This window comes from Gymnodraco acuticeps, unplaced genomic scaffold, assembly GCF_902827175.1.
Source record: "Gymnodraco acuticeps unplaced genomic scaffold, fGymAcu1.1, whole genome shotgun sequence".
NCBI lineage: Eukaryota > Metazoa > Chordata > Actinopteri > Perciformes > Bathydraconidae > Gymnodraco > Gymnodraco acuticeps.
Genome location: NW_022990501.1, coordinates 4991422 through 5018892, shown reverse-complemented (window position 1 = coordinate 5018892; position 27471 = coordinate 4991422). Strand labels below are relative to the sequence as shown.

General features: G+C 42.1%; 2 protein-coding genes across 6 annotated transcripts in view; one reads left to right on the top strand and one right to left on the bottom strand.

Annotated features, from left to right (window-relative positions):
- Positions 1–1114: 1114 nt before the first annotated feature.
- On the top strand, positions 1115–5287 carry ckma (creatine kinase, muscle a). Its single transcript, XM_034226759.1, has 8 exons — positions 1115–1220; positions 2477–2684; positions 2794–2948; positions 3121–3253; positions 3472–3643; positions 4077–4200; positions 4290–4479; positions 4791–5287. The coding sequence occupies exons 2-8, from the start codon at positions 2492–2494 to the stop codon at positions 4967–4969; spliced, it is 1146 nt and encodes a 381-aa protein (XP_034082650.1). The 5' UTR covers positions 1115–1220; positions 2477–2491; the 3' UTR covers positions 4970–5287.
- Positions 5288–5433: 146 nt separating this feature from the next.
- mark4a (MAP/microtubule affinity-regulating kinase 4a) overlaps positions 5434–27471 on the bottom strand; it is a 32540-nt gene continuing 10502 nt past the window's right edge. Inside the window, exons 4-18 of one of the 5 annotated variants that reach the window (XM_034226758.1) lie at positions 25398–25446; positions 24693–24758; positions 23420–23490; positions 23270–23326; positions 22505–22741; positions 19040–19159; positions 18861–18960; positions 17632–17741; positions 16719–16911; positions 16267–16478; positions 14897–15000; positions 12565–12849; positions 10690–10772; positions 10106–10150; positions 5434–9445 (exon numbers count right to left, since the gene is read on the bottom strand). In XM_034226758.1, coding sequence (XP_034082649.1) covers positions 9072–9445; positions 10106–10150; positions 10690–10772; positions 12565–12849; positions 14897–15000; positions 16267–16478; positions 16719–16911; positions 17632–17741; positions 18861–18960; positions 19040–19159; positions 22505–22741; positions 23270–23326; positions 23420–23490; positions 24693–24758; positions 25398–25446 — 2106 coding nt within the window. In that variant the 3' untranslated portion in view covers positions 5434–9071. Of the gene's footprint in view, positions 9446–10105; positions 10151–10689; positions 10773–12564; positions 12850–14896; positions 15001–16266; positions 16494–16718; positions 16912–17631; positions 17742–18860; positions 18961–19039; positions 19160–22504; positions 22742–23269; positions 23327–23419; positions 23491–24692; positions 24759–25397; positions 25447–27471 lie in introns of all 5 variants that reach the window. The other 4 variants (XM_034226756.1, XM_034226757.1, XM_034226753.1 and 1 more) reach the window with 4 other exon arrangements.

The window sequence follows — 27471 nt, the reverse complement described above, 5'->3', positions numbered from 1 at the left end:
ATGCCTGAAGCAGCTGAAAAGCATAAGCATTGGTCAAATAGTGTGAGACATTGGAGCGAGGCTAATGAAGCTAATGTCAAAAATGGCATCATCTTTCTTCTTCAACGTTCCATGTGATCGTCAGTATTCCCACCAGAGATTCAATGTCTGATAATTGCCATCTCAATTAGAGCCCGACTGAGCGTGTGGGGTCGACATAGAGAGGGTGCGAACACCAAACAAAACAGTACCCTCTAGTACTATCCAATACAATAGCTTGGTCTCTTTTCTCTTCCTCTTTCAGGAAGAAACCAGCAGAGTGGAGGTCATCAGAAGGGTTAGACTGCCTCAATCTAGTCTCCTTTCTAAGTTTTCAGAACGCAACAATCATCAACACACTGATGATACTGTTTTCACTGATTTGACAACTGATGATAAGCTGCTGTTGTTGTATATAGTGTATCCATATTTAACAAAGTGCAAAACTGACCTTCCTCCTTCAGAGGATCATTACTCTATTACATCATCAAGGAGGACCCTAACCGAAACCCTAATTACTCATCATCATAAGGGTATCTATGAAATGGACATAATAATAAATAATAATAAATTGTATTTTTATAGCGCTTTTCTCGAACCCAAAGACGCTTTACATTTGGGGAAGGACAGGCAATACAAATAAAATGAAAAAAATGTCAGACTTGACATTTGTCCGGCCACACACAGTGTTAGTCAGATATCATTCCGATTTCCATCTGCTGGATAAAGTATTTATCTGAACAGCAAATCAACATGGCATCCATTTGCAGTCTTTCCCCCTTCCCCCCTCACACAAAGACCCATGATCTCCAACGCCAATAGTGAAGCTCAGCTTTTTTCAGTTCCTTCAAGTCCCCCCCAACACCACCTCTGACCTACCCTTGTGAACCCTGCCCCCCCCCCCCCAGATACACACCACTATTTGGTGTTATCTATGGGCCAAGGGTGGGGGGGTGAGGGCACAGCAGCAGTGGCCGTCTAGGATGTCTGAGATGTAAATGCGTCCCTTTCATAAAGTGTTCAGTACGGTGGGTCTTGCCGATAAGGGCGCGGCAGGCACTAAAATGGACAGCCAATGGCTGAGGGTCTTCCCGGTATATAAACAGGGGGCAAAGCCTTTCAGAGTTGGGTGACCCTATTTTGACTGTGGTGAACAGGATCTGATCCCAAGGATTGTTACCTCTTTCTTGTCTGCTGTGAAGGTAAAGAAATATCACAGAGATTATATCTTTGTAGTTAGGAGGTGGTGCAGATATTTGGAGACATATTCGGAGAACCATTCAAACAGTTAGATGGAGAACATTTATTGTTTTTGGCTTTTTACCTCTGTGATGAAGAGTTTGGAACTCAAAGACCCTCAGGAAATTGAAGGATAAATGCACAACATTTCCGGATGTCTGCATCCATATGATGCTTTTTAGGATATAGAGACCTACTGGGTATCAGAGGTAATTCAATTTGGACAGTTTAGTCCTATTGATGATATTAAATGAAAATATGCAAGAACATGATGTTTTAAAGTAGATGTAGCTGCATTGCGGTGCATTAACTTATCAATACATATAGTTATTTTCCCTGCAAATGGTTCTTTCCTCTGGACGCCGATTTATAGGGACAGGTGTTTCACAGATAAGAGTAAGAGACTGCCTGAACTTAAGTCATTACATTTCAGCTATTTAAGAGTCACATTTAAAGATGGCATTTTGGGATTCAAACGTACAAGATAATTGCTCCTGCGATAGAGCTGATAACTGCATCAAAAATGTTACATGGTTAAAAAAATTGGCTTATTACCAAAATGCTACACTGCAGTTCGCTACAGATGGTATTTCATTTGATGTTGTACGTGCGTCATTGCATGCGTCAGTCAAATGTAAAGTTAATCAGAAGTGATTAAATCTGGTTGGAGCATGATGGCATGGACTGAAGGGAAGAAATGGGCAGCTGCTAAGACTTCTGTAAGAAGTTCAGCATAGTGACAACTTTAAGTGATGCACTAAGTGTTTTTTGTTTTTGTTTTTAAAGGGGATGCATATCTAAAACATGACAGGCAAACACTTGCATAATATGTGTCAAAATGTAAATTGGAGAACTGGAGTTGTGCGTGTAAGAATTCAAATACTTCTTGTACATATGAAGGACATTTAAAAAAAAAAGAAAAGGGTATGCCGTCAGATGTTCTGATGCTAAAAATACACAGTCAACACATGTTCCACCCCCAACTCTATTTCAATGGGACATCTGAGCCGTCGAGAATTGAGTGACACTTGTTACCACGATTCCTCGGATTCCACTAAACCTCTGCAGCTGTCGTGCAAAATATCCAATAACTCCAAAGTGTTGTTTTTGTGGATGTTCAGATCACCTTCACAGATAGTGTCAGATTAGAATGATTTGTTTTTCATAATCCAAAACCTCTGTTCAAGTGAATTCATTCTGTGTTTTCCTGTCTTTCCAGTGTTAGAAAGCAATCATGCCTTTCGGTAACACCCACAACAACTTCAAACTCAACTACAAGGTTGAGGATGAGTTCCCCGATCTGTCCAAGCACAACAACCATATGGCAAAGGTGCTGACCAAGGAACTGTACGGCAAGATTAGAGACAGGCAGACACCTAGTGGCTACACCCTGGATGATGTCATCCAGACTGGTGTCGACAACCCCGGTGAGTCAAGAGAGAGACCTACATTCAGATGAAACAAAATGATCAAATAAAACCTGAAACTTGTCTCACAGTCTCATCTTCTAACATCTGCTTTCCTCCATGTCTCCAGGTCACCCCTTCATCATGACTGTTGGCTGCGTTGCTGGTGATGAGGAGTCCTACGAGGTCTTCAAGGATCTGTTGGACCCCATCATCTCAGACCGTCATGGTGGATACAAGCCCACTGACAAGCACGTGACAGACCTGAACTTCGAGAACCTGAAGGTGAGAAACAAGCACTAGATGGATAAGACTGTAGCATGTGAAACTGAACACGGGATCATTTAAATGATTTGCACAACTTTCAAAAGACTAATAGTAACTTATCACCTGGTGATGCTCACTGCTGTATTGTGGCCTGTTTTACTTCATAATCACACTTGATCATTTTCATTAGGGTGGTGACGACCTGGACCCCGCCTACGTTCTGTCCAGCCGTGTGCGTACTGGCCGCAGCATCAAGGGCTTCACCCTGCCCCCCCACAACAGCCGTGGCGAGCGCAGAGGCATTGAGAAGCTGTCCGTTGAGGGTGAGTTATTATTAGTTTTAGTACATACGTATGCAAAGGGTTGTGTAGGCTGGGTTAGGATCAGAGTTGGGCTGTTTTGAGGGTAAGAGAAGTATATGCTTCCCTTCTTTTAATGCTCGATCATGTCATGTCAATTTAAGAAGAAGCTTCCATTGCTTAGTCTTTCCTGCTTAGATGGATCACAACAGCTGGTTACAACTGTGCATCTGTCTCTGCAGCTCTGACCAGCCTGGATGGCGAGTTCAAGGGAAAATACTACCCCCTGAAGTCCATGACTGATGCCGAGCAGGACCAGCTGATCAACGATCACTTCCTGTTCGACAAGCCCGTCTCTCCCCTGCTGACCTGCGCTGGAATGGCCCGTGACTGGCCCGACGGCAGAGGCATCATGTGAGTGTGACCAATAATAAGATAATATGTTGTTGTCAGCAGCATGTTAAAACAAGGAATTGCACACGTGACAATATAGAGTAGAAAATAAACAAACATAAAATGTAAACATCTCAAAATAGAACAGAACTAAAAAGTAAAATATATACACGTTGACAGTGAAAGTTCAAACATCTGTAGACTTTCTGTCAAATAAACACTATGAAGGGGCACATTACACCTAACTACATTTAAAAGTAAGATATTATTTACATGAAGTGTGTAAGGAATAGCATATTATATTCAAAATATATCTAAAATGTACAGTGTGAAGAAAAGTCCAGTTATAAGTTATAATGCTGAGCAGACCAGCTTTGAAACACTTGAAACTCTCATTGAGGATTATGTTTCTCCAACAACTGTTTGCTGATCCTTTGCATCCATCTTCTTGCAGGCACAACGACAACAAGACCTTCCTGGTCTGGGTGAACGAGGAGGATCACCTGCGTGTCATCTCCATGCAGCAGGGCGGCAACATGAGGGAGGTCTTCAAGCGCTTCTGCGTTGGCCTGAAGAAGGTAGATATAAATAAAAACAGGGTAAAAACACACTGAGTTTGGATCACTGCTGGATGTTTCTCTGACTCTTCCCGTTACTCATTTTCCAGATTGAGGAGATCTTCAAGAAGCACGGACACGGCTTCATGTGGAACGAGCATCTCGGCTACATCCTGACCTGCCCATCCAACCTGGGAACCGGCCTGCGTGGTGGAGTCCACGTCAAGCTCCCCAAGCTGAGCGTACACGCCAAGTTCGACGAGATCCTCGGCAGGCTGCGTCTGCAGAAGCGCGGCACAGGTACACATATCCTCCACTCTTCAGTCTGCACGGAAACATGTAAAGGTTTACTTTATTTAAGTGTATTATGTCAAATCACATCACTGTATTAGGCTAGTTGAAAGCAATATTATTAAATTGAACCAAATCTTTTTTATTTAAACTTAATAGTATTGCTTTCAACTAACCTAATAGTTATATGAAATCTGGTGACATATACATTTCATTAAAGAAAACGTTTTTTCAGTGTGGCAGAACCACGAGGATCTGACATTCTGCAGCATTCTGGGATGTGTAATCTGACCCTCATCTCTTTTCTTCATCCTCTCCAGGTGGTGTGGACACAGCCTCCGTGGGTGGTGTGTTCGACATCTCCAACGCTGACCGTCTGGGCTCCTCCGAGGTGGCCCAGGTGCAGCTGGTGGTTGATGGTGTCAAGCTGATGGTTGAGATGGAGAAGAAGCTGGAGAAGGGAGAGGCTATCGACAGCATGATCCCCGCCCAGAAGTAAAGAGGGACAATCTTGCATTTACCTCACGACCATTCATGTGCAATGGAACCAGCTGACGGGCGTGCAGAGGAGACAGAAGCTCACCAGAGACTATTGACTCTGCTCGCCTGTGTCTTCCTTCCAGCTGTTTGGTTCCTCTGCTATCCTTCTTTTTGTTCTCGTCCTCCTGTGTTGGTTGGTAACATCCTGGGATCAGCCTCCACTGAGCTGGGCTCGCCTAGCAGACGTGGTATCATCTACTTTTTCTTATGAAAAGTAATGATTATTGACGCTGTTCATATTGCTCAATAAAAAAAAGTACCCCATGAAACAACTAAATGGATCATTTTGATGATTTGTGTGGCAACATGAAAATAAGAAATAACAGTCACAGTTTAATCTTCATATATTAATACTTACTTTGCAAGAATATCAAAAGCTTTGACCAAATATTCAGATTGAGACACCAAAATAAAGAAAAAAGATGCCAACATCAGTGAATTTTATTAATCTTCAGCTCCATGTTTTCCTTATAAACCACAACCACTCAATCTAACTTTACAGTTTGTTTCTGAAGGGAGGAATTAAACAGCAGAGCAGTGTACAATTACTCATACAGGTCAAACTGCGTGTGTTCTTCAGTCTCTTCCTTTTGCATAAAACATTTACTGTTTCCAAAATCAGTTTTGAAATGACAGTGCATGTTAAATACTGCGCCCCCTGGGGTCTTAATACTGTACCAACCACCATCTAAACCAGACCAGGGACACACTGTCTCTGAGCAGGTACACACACGTTTACTCAACAACATTTTCAAGAATTTTTCACAGTAGATTCCACCTTAAGAAAATGTTCATCCGTCTTATACTAAGAGTGAGTTGTTACACTAAGTTATTTACTGTTGAGCTATTATCACTTCAATATTTTCCACTGCAAGTTTTCGCAAACAACCTGTTCATATTTGCCTTCAGGAGACAGTGATGTGACATTTCTATGGCTTGAATGCAACTCAACATTTTAGGGACTTTTTGGGATCGGTTTAAATTCAAGTTGGAATAGAAGCAAACGGCACAATTTATTCCCAATGTAAGGGTCCTTGCTGAATCTACAACTGAATATTGTTATCTTCACACTGCACGTCGTGATACGTTCCAAGGCATGTCTCAATACTTGTCAGAACTCAGAAACCCATCTTGAGTGTACTAAACCTATCCTCTAGCAAACAAGGTGGAGTGAAATCACTGCATTTCACCACAGCCTTCCTGTTTGATTATGTGAGCGGGGAAGGGCCAGGTGCTACATTTAGCATAATTTCCTCGTATTAATTCATGTCTATAAAACAAACGTGTCTTCCAATCCTAGGTGTGCATCATGTTCAATGTTTTCCCCTAAAACCCAAACTCTGAAGTCATGCAGGATTGCAGGTTGGTTTTGTTTCCCATTGTCACTGACATAATGTGTTTTAAACTAGAATTACTTCCCTTGCTCTAGCTATAAATAAACCTTGAGCTCTAAGATATATACTATATTCATATATTATATACAGCCATCAACTGACTGATATAAATCCTGTTTTTTTTTTTAAACGATATAATTCTAAAAAATAAATAAAGTACCTGTGCAAATATCCACAAATTGAAGTGTTTCACATTTAAGACATTGGCGCCCTCCAGTGGCTAGTTCTCGGTATTACCTGTACAGGTACACTGGAAGGAGCTGATTCAAGTCAAAGCAAAGTGCATTGAGGTCTATATTACCTAATGCTAATATACACCACAATGAGAAACGTCCAGGGAGAGGACAAGGACAGACTCCTGGTGTCCATATGGGTGTCTGCTTCTCACCCTGAGGGGGACAGGTCGACAGCCCCCACTGTTGGGCTTCATGAAACAGCACACATTAACAGGACTGAGGAGATGTCATACATGGGTCTACAATGTGAGATTGTGGATGATGGCCGAGTGTTTCTCAAACGAAGAGCTGAGGAGAGCCACATGTTCATCGTGACGATAGAAAAAGGTCGGTGGTACATACCAAGGTGGTGGACAGCTAAGGTTGGCGTCCCTTTAAATGTAGGGAGTCGGGGGGGGGGGGGGTTATGATGGGTGGGAAAAGGGGGGTGGGGTGTTTAGGGTCACCATGAGCAAAGCCACAACTGAGAGATAGTATTAACAGTAAATCAGCAGCCAAACAACATGATCTCTGTAGCCTACGTAAATATCACAGTACGTTATTCACTAAAAACAGGGAGGGAGAATAGAAAGCCGTCTCAGTGTTTCTGTCACTCTCTATTTTTCTTTAACATTAAATATGAAGGCGCTGGGGGTTGTTCACTTAAAAGGCAACAGGACTAACAAGAAGAAAACACTGTGCACTGCCTTCATCGTGCCTTACCAGATTCAGAACCCCCCCCTCCTGCAGACCAGACACCGAAAGAAGAGGGTGGACATTAGAAGTGCATGTTTCTGTGTATGTGTGTGTAAAGGTGTGTGATCTGAGAGGTCTCGCTGTTTGCTTTTGGTGTTTCCCCATCAACATACTGAGAAGCCTGAGGTGGGATCACATGGCACAGAGCAAAGAATTCCACTGATAATAAACCAATCCTACAGTACCTCAGTTATTCTAGGGAGGGAAAGCGTATGGATTTGGCGAGGGCTTGGTCTGCACAACCAACACGTTTGTTTAAATCACCTGAAGCAGTGGGGGGCTTCTGTTTAGAAAGATATTCTCAAGTATGTCACGTCTGCAATATAATGCTTTTGAAGAAAGGTATGAGATGAAAAAGGGGGGAGGGGTCATCAAGTCTAAATGCTTTAACCAAGTCTTACTGACCGGCACTGACAGACAATGAACCCAGCCAATCAGAGAGCAGCACCTGTGCATGTAGTCTTTAAGAGAAAAAAGGCATTCAATGAAGACAATGGTATTGAACTTATACAACACTATGCAGTGGTGTAAAGTAACTAAGTAGATTTACTCAAGTACTGTACTTCAATACAATTTTGAGGGACTTTAACTTTAATTCAGTATTTCAATTATTTGCAACTTCTACTCCACTGCAATTCAGAGGTGAAAGGTGTACTTTTACTCCACTACATGTATTTAATATATTTAGTTACTGGGCCAATCTGCAGAATGAGTACTGTTAGTTTTGGTACTTTAAGTAGATGTTGATAATACTATTAATACTACTAATACTATAGTAGACGATGTAAGTACTTCTTCCACCTTCTGACCTTATACTATTTAGCTAAATCAGCTGTATAATACTGTATAATGTTGATATCAGTGTAGAAAGAATGGCACCAAAATATTCCCTTTTTCTTGTATGTATAATGTTTTTGCAAACCATGGGGTTTGTTTCCCAATTTTAAATGTCTGCTAGTCCCATACAGAGAAGTGAATGTGATGGAGTAACGGCATTCTATTGGTTCATGAAGCGGAAGAGGCCCCTGTGATTGGTTGTTTCAAAGGCCTGTCACCCCTCTCCCACTGACCTTAATCCAGTGCACTCGTCACTGATGTATGTTCGCTAATCGGAGCAATGCAACCCTATGTGGCTACTGTGTGATCACTGAGTCGGACCATATCCGCGATTGTGCATCTTGTTGTCCCTAGGTGATGACGAGTCAGCATATAATCATTGGTTAGTGGAAAAATGCTGTGACGTATAAAAGAAGAAGTTAAAAGAAGGAGATGGCTGGTCAGGAGATGACGTTTGTTAACAAAGACCAAGGACCAGAGCAATAAATAACAAAATAAAGAGTCATTATGGCTAGAGTAGCAATAAAAAATATTCAACTAGTATCCATCTGATCCAGGTCCAGTAGGTGCAGGTGCTCAGCTGGCTGAGCTGGGGGGTTGATTGGATGGAAGGGGGGGGGGGCCCTCAGTCTGTGTGACTTTACGGGCCTGGTGTGTGTGTGTGTATTTGTGTGTGTGTGTATTTGTGTGTGTGCAGGGGGGGTAGTCATGAAAGAGACAGAAGTCTTTTCTTCCGGGTCCAGCCCCTCGCCTATTATTTTCTCCAATATTTCCAACCCCCCCTCTCCTAGCGCAGTCACATCCACCCTCATTCACGCAAAAACACACACTCAAACACACACTCAAACACATCCTCCATTCAAAGTTCAAGGTCCTTGGAGATTTGGGTGGCAATGTCCCGAAAAGCTAGCGGTGTCCCCCAGAGTCTCGTGTAGCGCACCCCGTTAGAAGTCTCCGAGGTGCCTGTGGAGAGATGGCACACCTCGGCCTCGAAAGCAACGCGGCCCTCCGCCACCCCGTGGCTGCAGGAGAGCAGGAAGGGGCCGGCGTGGTGGACCTGGCAGCCACAGCCGAGTGCCGCCTCCCGCAGAGCCAGAACCACCTCCGCAGGGTCCCGCCGCACCCCCCCCCTCAGATCCCAGCCACGTCCGACGGCCCGGGGCTCGGACGCTTTTTGATACCCAGGTAGATGGCAACTGGGGAGAGGGGGGGAAATCAGAAAAATGTTTGATGCTTATTTTTGGAGATATTCATTGATCTGTATGATCCAATCAGAATCAAAAAGCCTTTGTCCTACAGTAGGGAGATGTACAAGGCAGATAAAAAGGCAAAAGGAAAAATAGCAGACTTAATTATTAAATAAAAAGTTAAGCAAATGTTATTAAGAATAGAAGCAAATAAGAACACCATGTTAAAAAATAAAGTAGCATTTTTTTTGTTTAAGTTAGTGAACATATAAGTATTGTACGAGCCGGTTAAAAAACATACATATATAAATTGTAACAAAAAAAGAAATTGCATATATCTGTATATTGCACAATATACTAGACAAACATTTATTGTATTGCTGTTTCTTAGTATAATTATTTAAGTTAATTAAAGCAGTTAGTTCATTAGTATGCTTTTACTTTGAAGGCAGATTTGGGCAACAGGTAAAAAATAGTATTTTATGCAAAGGCAGGAGAAGAGGTACAGCGTTTTTAAAATGTATTGTTTGATTATTGGAAAGAGAATTAACTGCACAAGCTATTCCATTGCCTGGACATTGGATTTACTCTCTAAGACTCAGTGTGATTTGGAGATTTCTTAGCCACTCCACTTATACTACACTATTAAAACAGAAGTGAGCCATCATCTATCTTCTATTAATGCTGCTGCAACATGGGAACTGACCTTGTGACCGCAAATCTCCTGATTCCCTCAGATTCATTTGTGACCCTGTGGAGGAACGGACAGAGTGAGAGGTTACACCCCACAGAACAATGAGCCTTCTGAGCCACAACTCTCAATGAGATGTCATTCACTAGTGGATATCAAACCGTTACAGCAAGTAAGCATCAACAACAACGAGCACCTGATGTGCAGAAAAATGTCTCCTCACCTTACAGAAAATTACTTTCTCAACGTTTTTATAGCATGCACATATAAATGCAGTCCATTTACCTTGTTTACCACACACTCCCATCCACTCTCAACATCACATGAAATACACATTTAATGATTTTCAACCCATCAACCAATAAAGACTGGTTTAATGTAATGACAATGACACTCATCCTGAAAATGAGAGTTAAAACAAACGAATCCTCCTTGAATGCAGCATGCTTGTAAGCGAGTGTGTGGGATCTTCACAGTATGAGGATGATTAACAAGTCATGCGGACGAGCAATAATTCATAGATAGAGGTATGAGCACGCAGTCAGACAGATGGGGCGGCACAGGCAGACAAGAGAGAAGCCAGAGACATGGGAACTTACTAACTGTTTTTGATCCTTGTGGAAGAGTACAACCCGACACTGATTTGTTTGAGCCCTGGCGCTTGGACGGGTCAAGGTTGACCCTGATGGCATGACAGGGGAAAGCACAAGAAGATACAGATGGAGAAAAAGAGGGAATACGGGGTAAGAGAGAATATAATTGAATCACAGGGGAGCAAGTAGTGGAGAAGAGTGCAGTGCAGCAGCTGATTGGCAAGGATAAAGCTGAGGTTTGATAAGATTAGACATGTGTGTTTATGACGACAGGGAGGGGGGGGGATAATCCAGGGCCACAGAAGGGCTTGCCGAAAGGCCAGGGTGATTCAAGTGTTCTGATAAGCATGGATCCATATCCAGGCTGCGCTGTAGCTGAAAGGAAGAATTGCACAACAACGCTACACAATTTCATATGATAAATATTAGTTTAATGTGACGCTATTCTTTTGATGACATATTTTAAGTTTGAGCAGCTGAATCAGCAGACAATGTGCATAATCTCCCCAAAACAAGTAATGCAAACATCAATTGTACCACTTTCTCTGTGAACATAAAAGAACATTTTGAAACCTGGAATCAAATGAAAGCTATGCAGGGAGGAGAGGTAGGACGGATTGAAGCAACTGATAAGGACAACTGTACAAATCTAGACTACATGTCACAAAACTCCCTTATAAACAGTTAGAAAGTGAAATAATAACTGTTTTATTTAAGCCGTAACATAACTTGTTATCTGAATAGTTTGACATATTAAAAATAATAATTGTAGACTAGAGTTACATAAGAAGATTGATACCACTCTCATGACTGTATGGTAGATATGAAGCTAAAGCCAACAGCTTAGCTTAGCACAAGAACTGAAGACCAGCTAGCCTTGCTCTGTCCAGATACAAGATGAAAAAACACCAACCAGGATTCTAAAAGATGCATCTTTATGTATCTTTTGTTGTTGTTCTAAGTAGTGTTGTGAAAATAAAAAATGTTGATTGTTTAATATATGGATTCTGAATGTAATGCCTTTAATTCTAATGTTCAGAAACAGTACAGCGGTACCAGCCTCTACTCTCACAGCCACACACCACTGCATAGCCTACATAGCACTCGAGTACAGTTAGTACATACTTTTAGTTATTTTAAACTAATGTTGTTACTTACTAAATACATACGATTGCATGGTTTTGTTTGGTGATTTATTTGCACTCTATTGCCTTTGTGACGTTCTCAGAGGCTGGTAAACATGCACACTTCCTCTGGGAAAAATCTTGTTTTCTGAATGTAAACAAATACATGTTTTGCCAAGGTGTTATATTCAATGATCGTTTTTCCCCTGTGGCATTGGTATGTTTCAGTTACATGACATCACTGCTTTAAAGAGAGCAAGGATTGCCTTTCCCCCATGATTCAGGACTTTATGCTATAATAATCTTCTCGCTCTAGTTTCATATTCATTTAGCTAATTATATATATATATATAGTAATATAAATAATAATAATAAATAAAAAACAACTAATCACAATTATTTTTGGCTGAAATTGCGATATTATCACAATAATAATAGGGAATGATCATTTTTAAATAAGTATTCTCATTATCATAGGGAAATATATCTTAAGATGATCTTGGCATGATTTTTTTAGAGGATCTGTACCAAACAAAGATATTTAATTAAGTCCGTAGAATAGGATTTGTAGACTGGGACATTATTCAGCATCAATCTAATTCAGAATAACTTTTTCACATAGTTTGCTTGTAACAAATATTCGACCTACGATTTAAATATTGCACTAGATCACATCGTGATTTAGAGTTCGGTGCTCAGAGCTCTACTGTAATGCAGCCATGAGAGTGGCCTCAGTGCTGAGTGTGTTGGCCTGTACCTGCGGGTGAGTTTGGAGGTTATCTTGGTGAAGAGGTTGGAGGTGGCCCTGGTGCGGGCGTGTGGCAGGGGGCTGGCTTCATGGTGGGACAGGGTGGGTGAAGTAGGCGGGGCCGAGTAGACCGGGGTCCCGCGGTCCCTCAGCTGTCCCCCGTGAAAGGTGCTGCGGATGGTGGAGCCTCGGGTCAGACGGCACCGGTCCGAAGAGGAAGAGGAGGAGGCCGCTCCGGCGGCGGAGATGCTGAGTGTGGAGGGAGACGCTACAGGCAGGCGGTGGCTCAGGGAGCTGAGAGCGGAGGAGGAATAACGTGTGTTAAAGGTCTCCTATCATGCTATTTGTAGGCATATATTATGGGTCTCAGATATATACAAATATATAAAAAACATGTCTATGACGTGTTTTGCTCAAAATACCAAACAGATCGTGCATTTTAAACATCCCTCATATGCCTGTTTCAGCCCTGTTAGAGAAGTGCTGATTCTGGGTCTGTAGCTGATGGCCCCGCCCCCTTTTGAGCACGGCAAGGCAAGCAGTGAGGTCTCCTCTCTGCCTGCAGATACTCAGCTAAATGCTGCCGTGATTAAACGCCATATTATGTTCCAAACCACTTGAAGGATTATTTCTGAAACAGTATGGAGCTCAAATGCTTTTTCTCTTGTCACAAGGTGAGTACCTTTTTATTTCCTGCTTTTTTACACATACTCTCTCCAGTACAGGTTAGCTCTGAGTGTTAGCGATGCTTGCCAATGTAAACAAAGACCATATTACGTCCAAAACACGTTGCGCATTGTTTCTGATAGCGACGTTTCTGATAGGGCCGTGGGCGTAAAGCCAGCCCACATTTCAGATATTACGTCATATCGGCAGCAAATCTGAATCAGCTCCGTTGTAGCCCTATTTTTAAAGATGTGGGTGAGGAGGAAAAGAGAGAGGGTTTTATTTTCTGACACTTTGTGAGTTCCCTTACACACCAGGGACACATATTTATGATATGATATGATAGGACACCTTTAAGCTGTTGCAGGAATTGTTTTTTATCATTTGGTTTCAAATGAAATATGGAGTCAGTCAACTCGAGTTATAATGACACAGATACACCTGACATGCCTTACCTCCATACCACCAACTGAACACATTCCCTAAATCTGGCGCTCTATCTTAGCAGCATGGTTTGCCATCCCTCCCTCTGCTTTGCCAATACTGCTGCCTCCCTGCTTCTGCATCACTGCTGCCTTTCTAAACTCCACTACCACCCTAGCATCCATCCCAGAATGCACCTGTGAGCTCCGGAAGAAGGTTATTCAATTATTACTCCTTAATATTTTGCATGCATTGATGAAGCTAGACCCTAGCCGTCAAACTCTATGCTGCTGTGAATAAACGTGAATTGTCTGATGAAAATAGACACTTTGATTCGAGAAACTCCCTATTTCCATGTTTTTATGGTACAGTTAATAATTTCATCGTGTAAAAAACAGTAGTAAAAAAATAATCTGGTACATCTGTATATAACATTGTTTTTAAGTTATGTTAAAGGTGGGGTAGGTAATTTTGGAGAAACCAGCTCGAGTGCGCTAGAATTTGAAAATACACAACCGGAGAAAATCTGCTACTTCCTTACAGAGCCCCTTCTCCAACACACACGAACGCGCACATGACCAATGAGGGCACGAGATAAGTTTGTGCACAGATGGAAGGCTGACAGGCAGGTAGGCCATCCAGTTACTTTAGCCGGGTCGGCTAAGATGATTGGTCGTGTTTTTTACAGTACTACGGCTTCCATAGATGACATTATGTTATGGATTTTTTGTCAAAGCACTTTAGATATTCATTGCTATCGGGATGTTAAGAGCATTCCATGGAATATAACAACAAGTGTATCTCGAGCCGGTTTCTCAAACTTACCTACCCCACCTTTAACTATAAAAGTGATGTTACTTATTTAAATGATGTTAGCTTGTATTAAATTACACCTCTGTTAACTGTATGAAGGAAGAAATAAGTATATTTTAGAATGATTTTGAATATTTCGGCACAAGAAGTGCAGAAACTGAGCACGTACTGTAAGCTCCCAAGACAAAAAGCGTACCTGGAGGTTGTATTTCAGATTTTTTCACAAATCCTCCTAATGAAAGACCAATTTAGGACAATACTGCCTTTCCTTACTAAATATTACTGGCAAAATGAGTGGAGTACCCATCTTCCCACCTTCTATCTACCATTGTAGCTTCTATGTCATTGCTTTACGGCAGATCCATAGGATGATGTGTTTGCCTGTTCATCTACCTGAGACATGTACTGAGAAATGTTAACCCTCTAACACGAACGCTACCTGTTTTCTTTGCCGTTCTGCAGGAGAGATTGTCTGTCAGTGCCCGAGCGGTCGGTGCACACGTACGTGTTCCTGCGCGTCATGGCGCTTCCAGGGATGTTATTCTGCACAGAGGGGAGTAAAGCAGAAGACAAAGTCAGGGTTAAGAGTCACTTTGATAATCAGTGGAACCATAGAGAACCGCAGTGACGCTTCCTAAAACCCGGAAGTAAACTTCTTCCGGTTCCTTCGTCAAAAACGCAATGCAATTTCTCCATAGGATTTTGGAAAATAGCTCGAAATAAGGTCTGTGGTTGACACACATTTAAGAGACGGATCACGTTTTGTTCAGCCGGATAATCTCCACATGTCTATCCCTACTTTTATAATTTTCGAATCATAAATCTAGTCGCCAGAAGCAAAATGCTAACCTTATGCTATAAAGGAACTACAGCAGGGTCGCTGCTTCAACGTCACGCCAACTTAAGATCCATATTCAAACATACAGATTGTAAATGGTACAAGTTGAAGTGTTTGTTTTAACAGTCTGCAGGAGGCAGGTACTTGCTTTCAAGCAGAACAGGGCAAACAAACTTAGAGGAGTGTTTTACGTGTTCGGTGTAATGACGTAAAACGGCCTGGACAACTTCTGTAGTCCTATTCAGCCACTTGTTAACAACCATCGTTTTCCAGACACGCAAACTCTTCAAAAATCACCAGTGGGGTCACTGCTGATGTATTTAATGTCGTAGAACAAAACGTGATCTGTCTCTTCAATTTGTGTCAATGGAGAAATCCCGTTGCTTTTTGTTGAAGGAACCGGACGTGTTAAAAATGCTAACTTACTTCCGGGCTTTAGGATTTTAGGAACCCCCACTGCGGTTCTCTATTACACTTAAACTTTAGTATACACCAGGATCATGTTAAAAAGTTACACTAGCACCAAATTGTCTTTTCTCATATCTGATTTCAATGTTTTCCTATGAGGCCTTATCAATTCCTCATATATATATATGTGCATACATGATGATATACAGTATGTGCATTTTAAGTAGATAGCTGTGCTGATTTTTAAAAGAGGTAGCATTGAACAGAATTGTGCAAACTAACTATAGTCAATATCTTTTTTGCTTTGCCTAAAATGTAGTTATGACTTGGAATGAAGTTGGCTTAAAAGGTGTAACCCAGATGTTGGTAATCATTTATACTATATATGGTTTATAAACAGTCAAACCAGGACAAAAGTTGCGCAGTTGACCGGAAGACAACAAAGTGTAGTTATATGTACTGAAGATGTCTAAATGTGATGATTATGAACCAAGAATAGAAATGAGAAACTCTGCCTTTTCCAAAGATTTCTAAATTGAGTTTTCTGGACATCCGTCACGTACCGTGGTGGCAGTCATGTCTTTGCGGCGGTCTGGGATCTCAGACTTGTTGGGGTTGTTGGCACTGCTGACCATGGGGCTGGAGGGGGGGAGGCTGTGGCTCCCCATCACGCTGCAGCTGGCCTTACGTGAAGGCATTCGGCCCTCCCGCAGCTCGCGGTCCCCCGTGCTGGTGGGGCTCCTCTTGGGGTGCATGACGGGCATGGACGGCCCGCCTTTGTTGTGGAGGACAGCAGAGCACAGACACATAGAGACTCGTATAAGGAATATTCTGCATCAACAGTGGAATACGCCCTCCATACAATGCTAGGCCCAGCATTCCAAGTGAGGATATATGTTATGTTTGTATGAAAAAGATAATATTACAATCACAAGGAGAAAACCGTTCCAGGCTCCAGGTCTCCTGAATGTAGGGCCCAGAAAGAGGGAATAAAGACGTTAGAAAAGAGACTCACAGAAGTCGCTGTGTCGCCGCTGCCTGTGATAGGTGGAGGCACTGCGCTGAGTCTTGCTATGTGAAGAGGAGGAGGTGGAGGAGGAGGAGGATGTGCCGGTGGCTGAAGAGTGCTTGTTGGTCCCGTTGGTGATGGGGCTGGGTCGTACTCTGGCCAGGGACAGGCTGCTGGCTGTGCGGGCCTCACTGGCCTCCTGTGATGTCACAACGGAGAGAGAGGAGTCAGGAAGGGAGAAGATGGGTCTCACAGCGAGAAGGATAAATAGGTAATCGAGTACACCAGGGGTTTTGGTCTACCACACAACAAAGTTTTGAATTGCAGTTCTGATAAGCGAGGTAGGGTTTCAAACAGTCTAAATTATTTCAACTTTAACCTTGTATATCTCTGACCATCTCTGTATGTAGCAAGTTAGCAAGGAAATACTTTGCATTCTCATGGCCTCTCTTCCTAAATCAGCCCACTGATATAAACCATACCTATCTATGAACTGGAACATTTAAAGAGGGGGGGCAGGGGTTTGGAAGGTTGAAGGTGAGAGCAAATTGTAAGAAATTCTAAGGAACTTTAATTTAAGTAAAACTACAAACACTGTTTGTTTTCCGTTTTAAGTAAAAGTCCTGGTTTGAATATATAACTTCAGAAGTAAGAGAAGTATCATCAGCTAAATGTACTTAAGGTATCAAAAGTTTGCAGAATTGATTTTTCAAAGTATTATAGAATATTATAATTCTGTTTCTATCACTACCAAACACATTTAAGAGCCTTTTCTATCTTGAAAATTCTTCAGTGTCAAGCCAATTTAAGTGACTTTTAAAATAATGGGTTGATAGTAGTACTGCAGTACTGCATCTTATCATATCAGCATATCATTGTGTAAGAAAAAGATAACATTTGGTAGATGTATGTGACTCACATCGCCTTTGCGGCCCAGTAGTAGGTAGGTGGCAGTGACTTCATTGTATTTCTGATTAAGCAGAGCGTCCTTGATCTCCTCTGGAGTGAAGCCCATCCCCACCATCACCTCTGAGGAACACAAAGAGAAAAGGTTAGAGCCAGAATACAAACATCTGTAAATGACTACTTTGACCAGCAGGGTTGGGAGGTTTACTTTAAACCTTAAACATGCTGATTTTAAGGTTCATATTTGTACTTTGTGCTGCTACTGTGACATGTCTCCATGCTTTAATGTTCAAAAAGGTATTTTTCTCATACTGCCTGTGCTGCAGCACCTAGGACATCACAGCGGACAAAGAATATCTCAAATCTGCTCCTTCTCCAAGAGACAGAATATGGTCTTACAAAACTATATGGAATAAGATCATTCACAAATCAGGTCTCCACCTACTGAACTACTAAAACCAAGATAAAACCAGCCGTTACAGGAGTTATACAGGCCTCACGGTGCGTCCACACGGCAGCGTCGCGTTGAAGCTTGCCGGTGGGCGTGTCTGGCGTGCGACCAACAACCAATCACATTAATCTCCCGCCCCGGACACACACATGCACGCGGTTTGATTGGCTAGAGCCTGTACTGGCATATGATTTGATTGGCTGACGCTTCCGTCCACGCTTGAAAAGTTGAACTTTTCTCAACTTTCGAAGCGAGCAACGGAGGCAAAGCGACGCGACGGAACCACAATGCAGTTCGGCAAAGCGTCTCCTTTGAAGCACGCAACGCTGCCGTGTGGACGTACCGTCAGGATTCCAGATTAAGCCAGGCTTTAGTTTCCTTATGCTGTTATGTACTAGTTTAGTACATGGAAAAACAACAGTATATGCTTTAACAAATCTGGTCTTTACCTACTGGATTTAAAAAAAGACGTAATTTAAAAGAAAAGAAAGAAAGAACCCCATAAGACTTGTTTCACTTAATATTGTGAGACTCATTAAGCTGTAGTGTGTGTGCATGTGCTTTGTAATATAATGTTCCTTATATAACGATGTATTGTAACTCTGTAAACCTGCTAGTTAACCCCATTTTGAAAAACAATTACTTTTGATTAATTATTCAAAGTTATCCGTACAGGTTACAAGTTACAGTTACTTTTGTTTTGTTGTATAATTACGTTACATGTACTCCATTACTCCCCTCTGAATAAGCTGTGTGGTGGAGAAGGTTTCTGGGTGAAGCAGCGGACTCACCTATGCGAGCTGCGTCACTGAAATCTTCCACAGGTTCTATGTGGGGTTTCAGGTCTTCCCCCTCATACCCTGCATTAATCCACTTGTCCTTCATGACTTGCTGTACAACAGAAACACAGAGAACATTCAGTTGTGTCTAAAATGAGCTAAGCTACAGCTTCTGTGCAGAGTGTACTCACGTCTAGAGTGCAGCGTTTGGAGGGGTTGAGCACTAGGAACCGGCGGAGGATCCCCTCGCAGTCTGTGGACATGTAGAAGGGAACGCGGTACTTCCCCCTCAGAACACGCTCCCTCAGCTCCTGTGGAACACATATCACATGATACCAATGTTAACACAGCAACCATATGCGTCAAATCAGGGGTTAAACTAGGATTTGTCATGTGTCGTCTCGGGGTAAGGGGCCTCATTTCGAATGAATCTCATCATTTTGAGGCTTTTTCAACGTTACATTAGACAGGAATTCCTTTACATCGTAGACGTATACAATATACACACACTTAAAGAGCAACTACATGTGAACTCATTGCACACACATGAAGTTAAGAGCCAAAATAATGATCACGATTACGTTGATCATTATTGAGATCATGATTTGATCACAATTATTTATTGTGTAAGAGCCAGATATATATTTTATTGCTAATTCACAATGAAATAAACGGAGCATTGCTTTCACTCCCATGTTGTTCTACAATCCTGCTAAAGTGCAAGCGACGGCTGAACCATAGAAGAAAAAATGGACATGGCAATATTCATTTTGCTGCAATGTGTTTCGCAACATGAAAAATCACAGGAATAATTTAACTTTCAATTTTACAATTGAAATGGAAATGCTCTAATCTGGTGCACTTTGAGAACAAAATTAAGAGGCTACGTTATGAGGATAGACAAAGTAGAGCTCTTGAAAACATAAAAGTATCATCAATTCTTTGGTGGATATAAAGGATCATAACCTAGCATAAAGCACACACCCTAAAAGCATGGTTAACGAGACGGGCTGCGTGTTAAAATAAGGGTCAGGTGGTTTACAGACATCGCCACAGGCCCCTCGCCCTGAGGGGAGCCGCTCTGTGAAGCACTGAGGCTATGAGCGGACACATTCTTTTTGTAAACAAACACAGATAGACGTTATATATAAAGCAGAGACATTATTGAAGATGTGCGAGGTCAATGAAGTAAGAGCATGGGTCTTTGTGCCCATTTGAACCCCTGCCTTTAATGCTACTCTAACATTGGGCAGTATGACCGCCATAGCATGATGCATCACGACACTATCTGCACACAGGTAGATTAAGAAGAGGACATTCTGGCTCTCTCACTCATTATCACCACTTTCTTTTGAACTCTAAATTACAACACATCCAACACTCTCTGATGAGACCAGTGTAATGTAATGGTGTCGGTTGCAAATAACTATCCGGGTCCCTCCCTGCAGGCAGTATGCTGGGGGGCGGTCACATGAGTGGGGTTAAATACACATTTGTCTCCATCCTCTGGTAGAGCTCCAGGGGGCCATTCATTGCCATCTGCCTGATTTAGGATAAAAATACTATTTAAGCTTTTTTAGGAGCAGGTTCTACTACAGGGTGAAATAAAAATACAGCAGAGAAGACTGTAGGGTGACTCAGGAATATAAATTAAATAGTTATTTTGTACACATAAACTAATACTGTATAAAGGTCCTTTCTTTCCTATTTATTAAAAATAAACAAAATTACAAGTGGCTGATTTTGAGCACATCAAGCAAGGAACCACAGACATGTAAGCAGATGTTAATTAACAATTAAAATACACCTTTTAACCAATATATCCCCACAAAGATGACATCCTTATATCATTTGGGTATACAAGAACATATCAGACCAACAGTCATGGTTTTAAAGAGTAAAGGCTAGGAACACATAACCTCACAGTTTGTCTATAAACTAGAAATGTAAAATGAAACATTAGATTGAATGTCATACACACTAAAATGCTTCAGATATTCTGCATATATTATCTGGTGACCAGCATTGCAATCAACAACTCAACTACCTTGCTCAACTGTGCAATCATGATCGCTCATTTACATGGAGGTTTCATTCCAGCACTACAATAAAGGTATGGCCTTTCTCTTAGAGATACTTTTACAGTAACTCATTCTTTTCGTTTACTGTTTCACATTCACGCTTTCATCGATAGCTAGTTTCAGCCACAGCAGGCAGCAGTTTTCAGTGAAAAGGCTCTGAAAACCCAGTGCACACTACCTACCAACAGCAAACAGCACAAAGAGACTAGCTGGTGAACACATGGAAGCCTCTAGCAGCTCAGAGACAGATGTTGTTAGCACAGATTTTAAAAAGAGCTGAAGGAGAGTAAACACTGGGCTTAAATTCGCCAGGTGTCCAGCAACACAATTCCAGATGCTAATGCTGCTGTAGGTGGACTCATGTGCACACAGGCCACTGGTTGCTAACACCTGCATATAGCTTTGAAGTGGTTCGATCACATCCTATCATCCACTACAATGCAATAATGAGTGCTAAAACAGGAATGAGTCAGCATTCAACCACCTCATCTCAATTAGATACCCAAAATAAGGTCTGTGGTTCACACGAGCTAAAGCTTCAACATGAAACACGTCAGTAAACACTCCAATGGTAATGTCTCAAGCTTCTATGTGTAATTAATACCACATTTTTCAAAATGAGACATCATGATTTTGAACATTAGCCGTCTTTAGCTTAGCGGTGTTGATGCCCAGCAATGTAACCCTGTTTAGTGTTTTTAGCCTAATGTTAAGTTTTACTTCTAAAAATGGATGATCCTGCTGAACATTGATGTATTATCATAAATGTGAATTTGGCAAAGATCCTAATCCTAATTTAAATTAAATGTGCAGTCCCTGCAAATAAAACCCCATACACGGTGTATCTGTGGATAGATTTTAGAATGTTTAAGCTTAAAGGAACAATTATTCGTGCTGTTGTAGGACAAATTATAATATATTACTGTAAAAAATTTGCCCCCAAGTAAACTCAGGGCCCTGCAGGTACCCTGACAGACAGACAGACAGACAGACAGACAGACAGACAGACAGACAGACAGACAGACAGACAGACAGACAGACAGACAGACAGACAGACAGACAGACAGACAGACAGACAGACAGACAGACAGACAGACAGACAGACAGACAGACAGACATACAGACAGACAGACAGACAGACAGACAGACAGACAGACAGACATACAGACAGACAGACAGACAGACAGACAGACAGACAGACAGACAGACAGACAGACAGACAGACATACAGACAGACAGACAGACAGACAGACAGACAGACAGACAGACAGACAGACAGACGGACAGACGGACAGACGGACGGACAGACAGACAGACAGACAGACAGACAGACGGACAGACGGACAGACGGACAGACGGACGGACAGACAGACAGACAGACAGACAGACAGACAGACAGACATACAGACAGACAGACAGACAGACAGACAGACAGACGGACGGACAGACAGACAGACAGACAGACAGACAGACGGACAGACGGACAGACGGACGGACAGACGGACGGACAGACAGACGGACGGACAGACAGACAGACGGACAGATAGACAGACAGCTCCTCCACACATCACTTGCCTTCAGGTTCTGCCCATCAAAAGGCAGCGAGCCGCTGACCAGCGTGTAGAGGATGACCCCCAGACTCCAGACATCCACCTCGGGCCCGTCGTACTTCTTCCCCTGGAAGAGCTCCGGGGCGGCGTAGGGCGGCGAGCCACAGAACGTGTCCAGCTTGTTGCCCAACGTGAACTCGTTGCTGAAGCCAAAGTCGGCAATCTTGATGTTGGCGTCGGCATCCAGCAGAAGGTTCTCCGCCTGAGTCATACATGTATGGATGCAGCGGGGGGGGGGGGGGGGGGGGGCAAGCATGCACAGCAGGAGGCCGAGAGGACAGGAAGGGGACAGAGAACAACACATCCAAGGAGGGAAGAGGGGAGCAGGGGAGGAAGTAATGGGATGGGGGAGGAGAAGAGGAATGAGAAAGTAGGATGGACACAAGAATGGGAGTTGTGAGGAAGAAAAGAGAGCGCGAATGAGAGACAGATGGGGGGTTGTCCAGCATACAGTAGCTACTGTACATGAGTCATAGTGTATATATGTATGTCCCTGTGTGTGTTTAGGACTAATGAGAAAAGGAGCAGAATCTGACTGCCTCATACCCTTTTCAGCTTCTGCACTCATCAGGGCTTTACTGGGCCCTTTTCACAGACACAGATTAAAACTAGTCCCAGATTATAAATGTGAGTTCAGTGTAATCTGTCAGTGGAAGAAATGTCCTAGTCTTGACCTAGCCTTAATCCAGCATCTCTGAAAGCAGCCCAAAATATCTTCAGAGCTTCTCACCTTCAAATCTCTGTGGACAATGTTCTTCGTGTGGCAGTAGTTGACAGCAGAAACAATCTGTGAACACAAAGGAACAGACGGAGTTATGGTACGGACAATCAAAAGTGAGGATTGGTACAATGTGGGCATCCATAGGCGATGAATTTGTACCTGTCGAAATTTGGCTCTGGCTTCAACCTCCTTCATTCTCCCATGAGACACGAGGTAGTCAAACACTTCACCTGAGAGCAGCAGAAACATATCAGTCCAGTCGTAAAGACAGAAGCGTAATAGCCATGCCATTATTTGAAATATTACAAGGTACATGTGCTCTCATGGTGTCAACTTCGACTTCAATGTTCTCAATTTTGGAAATACGCTTATTTTCTCCTTAGATTTATATTACTATCATAAGTTATCATTTAATGTGAAGCTGCACCAGATAGCTTAGTTTAGCATAAAGACAGTAACAATGGGGAAATAGCTAATGTTGCTAAATCCAAAGGGTAACAGTGGTGGAACGTAATGAAGTCTTTTACTGAAGTTGTGTTTCTTGTACTTTACTTTATTTAAATGTTATGCTGATTCATACTACACGACATTTTGGAAGCTAAAATTATAGTTATTGCAACATTTATCTAACAGTTTTAGTTACTTTACAGATTAAGATTATTATCTAAAACAAAATATAAATCAACTAATAAATAAACATTGACATATAATTATAGGTTCAGATATCCAGCGGCAGTAAATCAAATAATTAAAATAAGTCTTGTGATGCATCCATAACCATAATCCACCAATATATTCTTAAATGAGCCCTTATGTTTAAAGGTGGGGTAGGTACATTTGAGAAACCGGCTCGAGATACACTTGTTGTTATATTCCATGGAATGCTCTTAACATCCCGATAGCAATGAATATCTGAAGTGCTTTGACAAAACATCCATTAAAAAAAGTCATCAGTGGAAGCCGTGACGCTGTAAAAAGCACGACCAATCATCTGAGCCGGCCCGGCTAAAGTAACTGGATGGCCTACCTGCCTGTCAGCCTTCCATCTGTGCACAAACTTATCTCGTGCCCTCATTGGTCATGTGCGCGTTCGTGTGTGTTGGAGGAGGGGCTCTGTAAGGAAGTGGCAGATTTCTTCCGGCTGTGTATTTTCAAATTCTAGCGCACTCGAGCTGGTTCCTCCAAAATTATCTACCCCACCTTTAAGAAACACTTTTGGTACTGAAGTATATTTTGATGCCAATACTTTTGTACTTACTTAAGAACGATTTTGAATGCAGGACTTTTGCTTTTTGCAATGGTTCCAAATAAATAAACTAAACTGTAAAATTATCGAAATGCACATAAGATTCCGTGGTTGGAGCTGCATTTGTTAAATGGATGTATATAATGTACTGATAGTATTTCTGATGGTGAAGGGAGTTGAACCCACCTCCACTGGCATACTCCATGATAAGGTAAAGGGTCTTATCCGTCTCAATCACCTCGAACAGCTGCACTGTAGCACAAAACAGATTCAGATTAAAATCACATACATCTCAACAAATCCTGCTCAAATAAAAAACAATAGCACAGCAGTCTGTTTTTCATAATACCAAGAAACCCTCTGCTTATGCTGTTGGTTTTATATTATCCATATGGCATTTCAGCTCTTCAATTACCACCCTCATGATCTAAGATGACACTCACAGCTGGGTCAATGAATGCTCTGAAGCTCATTCAAAGCATTACATTTCGGTCTGACCACACACATGGAAGCATCACCAACAAGCTTGCACACACACACACACACACACACACACACACACACACACACACACACACACACACACACACACACACACACACACACACACACACACACACACACACACACACACACACACACACACACACACACACACACACACACACACACACACACACACACACACCACAGCACACCACATCACACACACACACACACACACACACACACACCACACACACACCCACACACACACACACACACACACACACACACACACCACACCCACTACACACACACACACACACACACACACATAACACACACACACACACACACACAACACAACACAGTATAGTACAGTACCTATATATATATATAGTGCCTTACCTATGTTAGGGTGATTTAAGCCTTTCATTATTCGTACCTCCCGAAAGAGCTGGGGAGAAGAAACAAAATATTAATAAACATCTTAATAATGTCAGACATTATAAATAGATAAACACAATAAATCAGTGTTCAAAATTGCAATGAGGGCATCATGTTCTTGGCAATAAATGCTTTTACATTATGGAAAACCATGTATGTTCCCAGACAATGATCATCATTCTGCCTTTTGACCCTGTTTTCAGCTCCCAGGTCAGGCAGTTGTAGCAAAAACAATTGTTATTGTATTTGTTAAACTTGTAGTTGAAATGTGCTTATTTTAAATATTGTATTCTCTTACTCATCGCTATTGTCACTACCTGAGAAAGACATCAACTGAATCTCAAATATGGATCGTCACCAAACTGTTAGAAAATGCTTCTGTCCATTTTTGAGAATTGTAGGAGTACAGAAACTCTTGGTGGAAGTTATTATTAGAAGAGTAGGAGCCTTCAATTGGTGAGATTTTGTTTTTGTAAATGCAAAATGTTGCATTTTTAAGCATCTGCAGATTAACATGGGTCATTACCATATTGTGGCCCTAGTTACTGTATTAGCAAATGACTAAGGGAACTTCAATTAAGCAATCATACACGAGAGGCCGTTCTTTAACGTCATTATTGGTACGACAGTACTGCGGCAGGACCGAGGCGCTTGCGTACGCCTGTACAAAAAGCGCGTTGCTCCACATTTTTCTGTTGTCCAGATGATAACTATAAAATCTGACATTTTGTAGCTAACGATTTTCGAGACAATGTAACAATGTAACGGCTGTGTGTCGCTATGGAAACCACTACTTCTCCGCTACTTTCTTGTTCCAGTTTGCAGTTAGCTTTTGAATTGTGGTACTTTTCCAGTTGGTCTACCTGCTCTTCACGTAGCTCTGCATGTTGTCGTTTAGGTGCTTTTTTTTCTAGGCACTCCTCAATCCAGTCCTCCACAGTAAGACCCCCCCGGAGGTTGAAGTTCATCTTAAATGTTTCCATATTATGTTTGGAAGTTTGTTTCGTAACGTAAAAAGGAGGGTTTCTGCCCCGTTACTTCTCCGCCGCTTTCTTGTTCCAGTTCGAAAAGCAGGCCAAGGGTATACCGTTTTTCTCAGACGCGGAGGGATACTGACTTGTTGTGAAAAGGCACGTTCTATTTGACCGTTCTTTGATCGTGGAATCAAACACGCCTATTGACCAATCAGAGAGCTTGCCGGTTATAGAATTTGACATATCAAAGTCTCCAGTTTCTCCAGGATGTGGGGAGGACTACACATACGTGCAACATCTGTAGAAAAGCATTTTATGTCTCCAGATGAAGCTGACAAAATGTGGATAAATGTCCTCAAGTGATGTCACTGGAGTCAGTGCTGGTGGGGTGTGAAGACGTCTGCAAATAAAAACAGATCTGGACATTTTTAGTTTCAATACTGTTTATCTCCTCAGGCTACATTAACGGCTACTAGCATAGCAAACCTGAATCTCTGCCGAACCGTTAGCTGTTCAGTTGCATTGAGGGGAATGTAGGTGATTTTGACAAGAAACTACGAGGTGTGAAACAAAAAAGAACAGCTATGTGGATTTGTTGCATTGATGTTCCTTTTTTTAACTGTCCATGATTCTGGACAGGAATTGAAAGCTAAATCGGAAGAGTACAGTACACTTTAAAGATTACATGAAATGGCCCAGTGCCTTCGTTGTTTATTATAGTCTTTATAGCTCACTATGAGATCAGGGTGGAAAGGTACAAGCAGACACATTTATAGAGGACTTAAAGGTCCCGTGTCATGGCCATTTCCACTGATCATAATTCCATTGTTGAGGTCTACTAGAATAGATTTATATTGTGCAATTTTCCAAACTCACATTGGTTTCTCAAACAGCATCTCTGTAAACTACGTGTATTCACTGAATTTCACTCTCTGCCTTTAACGGCTCGTTGTAGCTCCAATAGCTCCAGCCCCCACCCTCCCTGTGAGCACAGTGTGCTCTGATTGGTCGGGACGTTGTGAATCGCGCTAAACTCCGTGGAGGTGTTGTTTCCTTGTTTA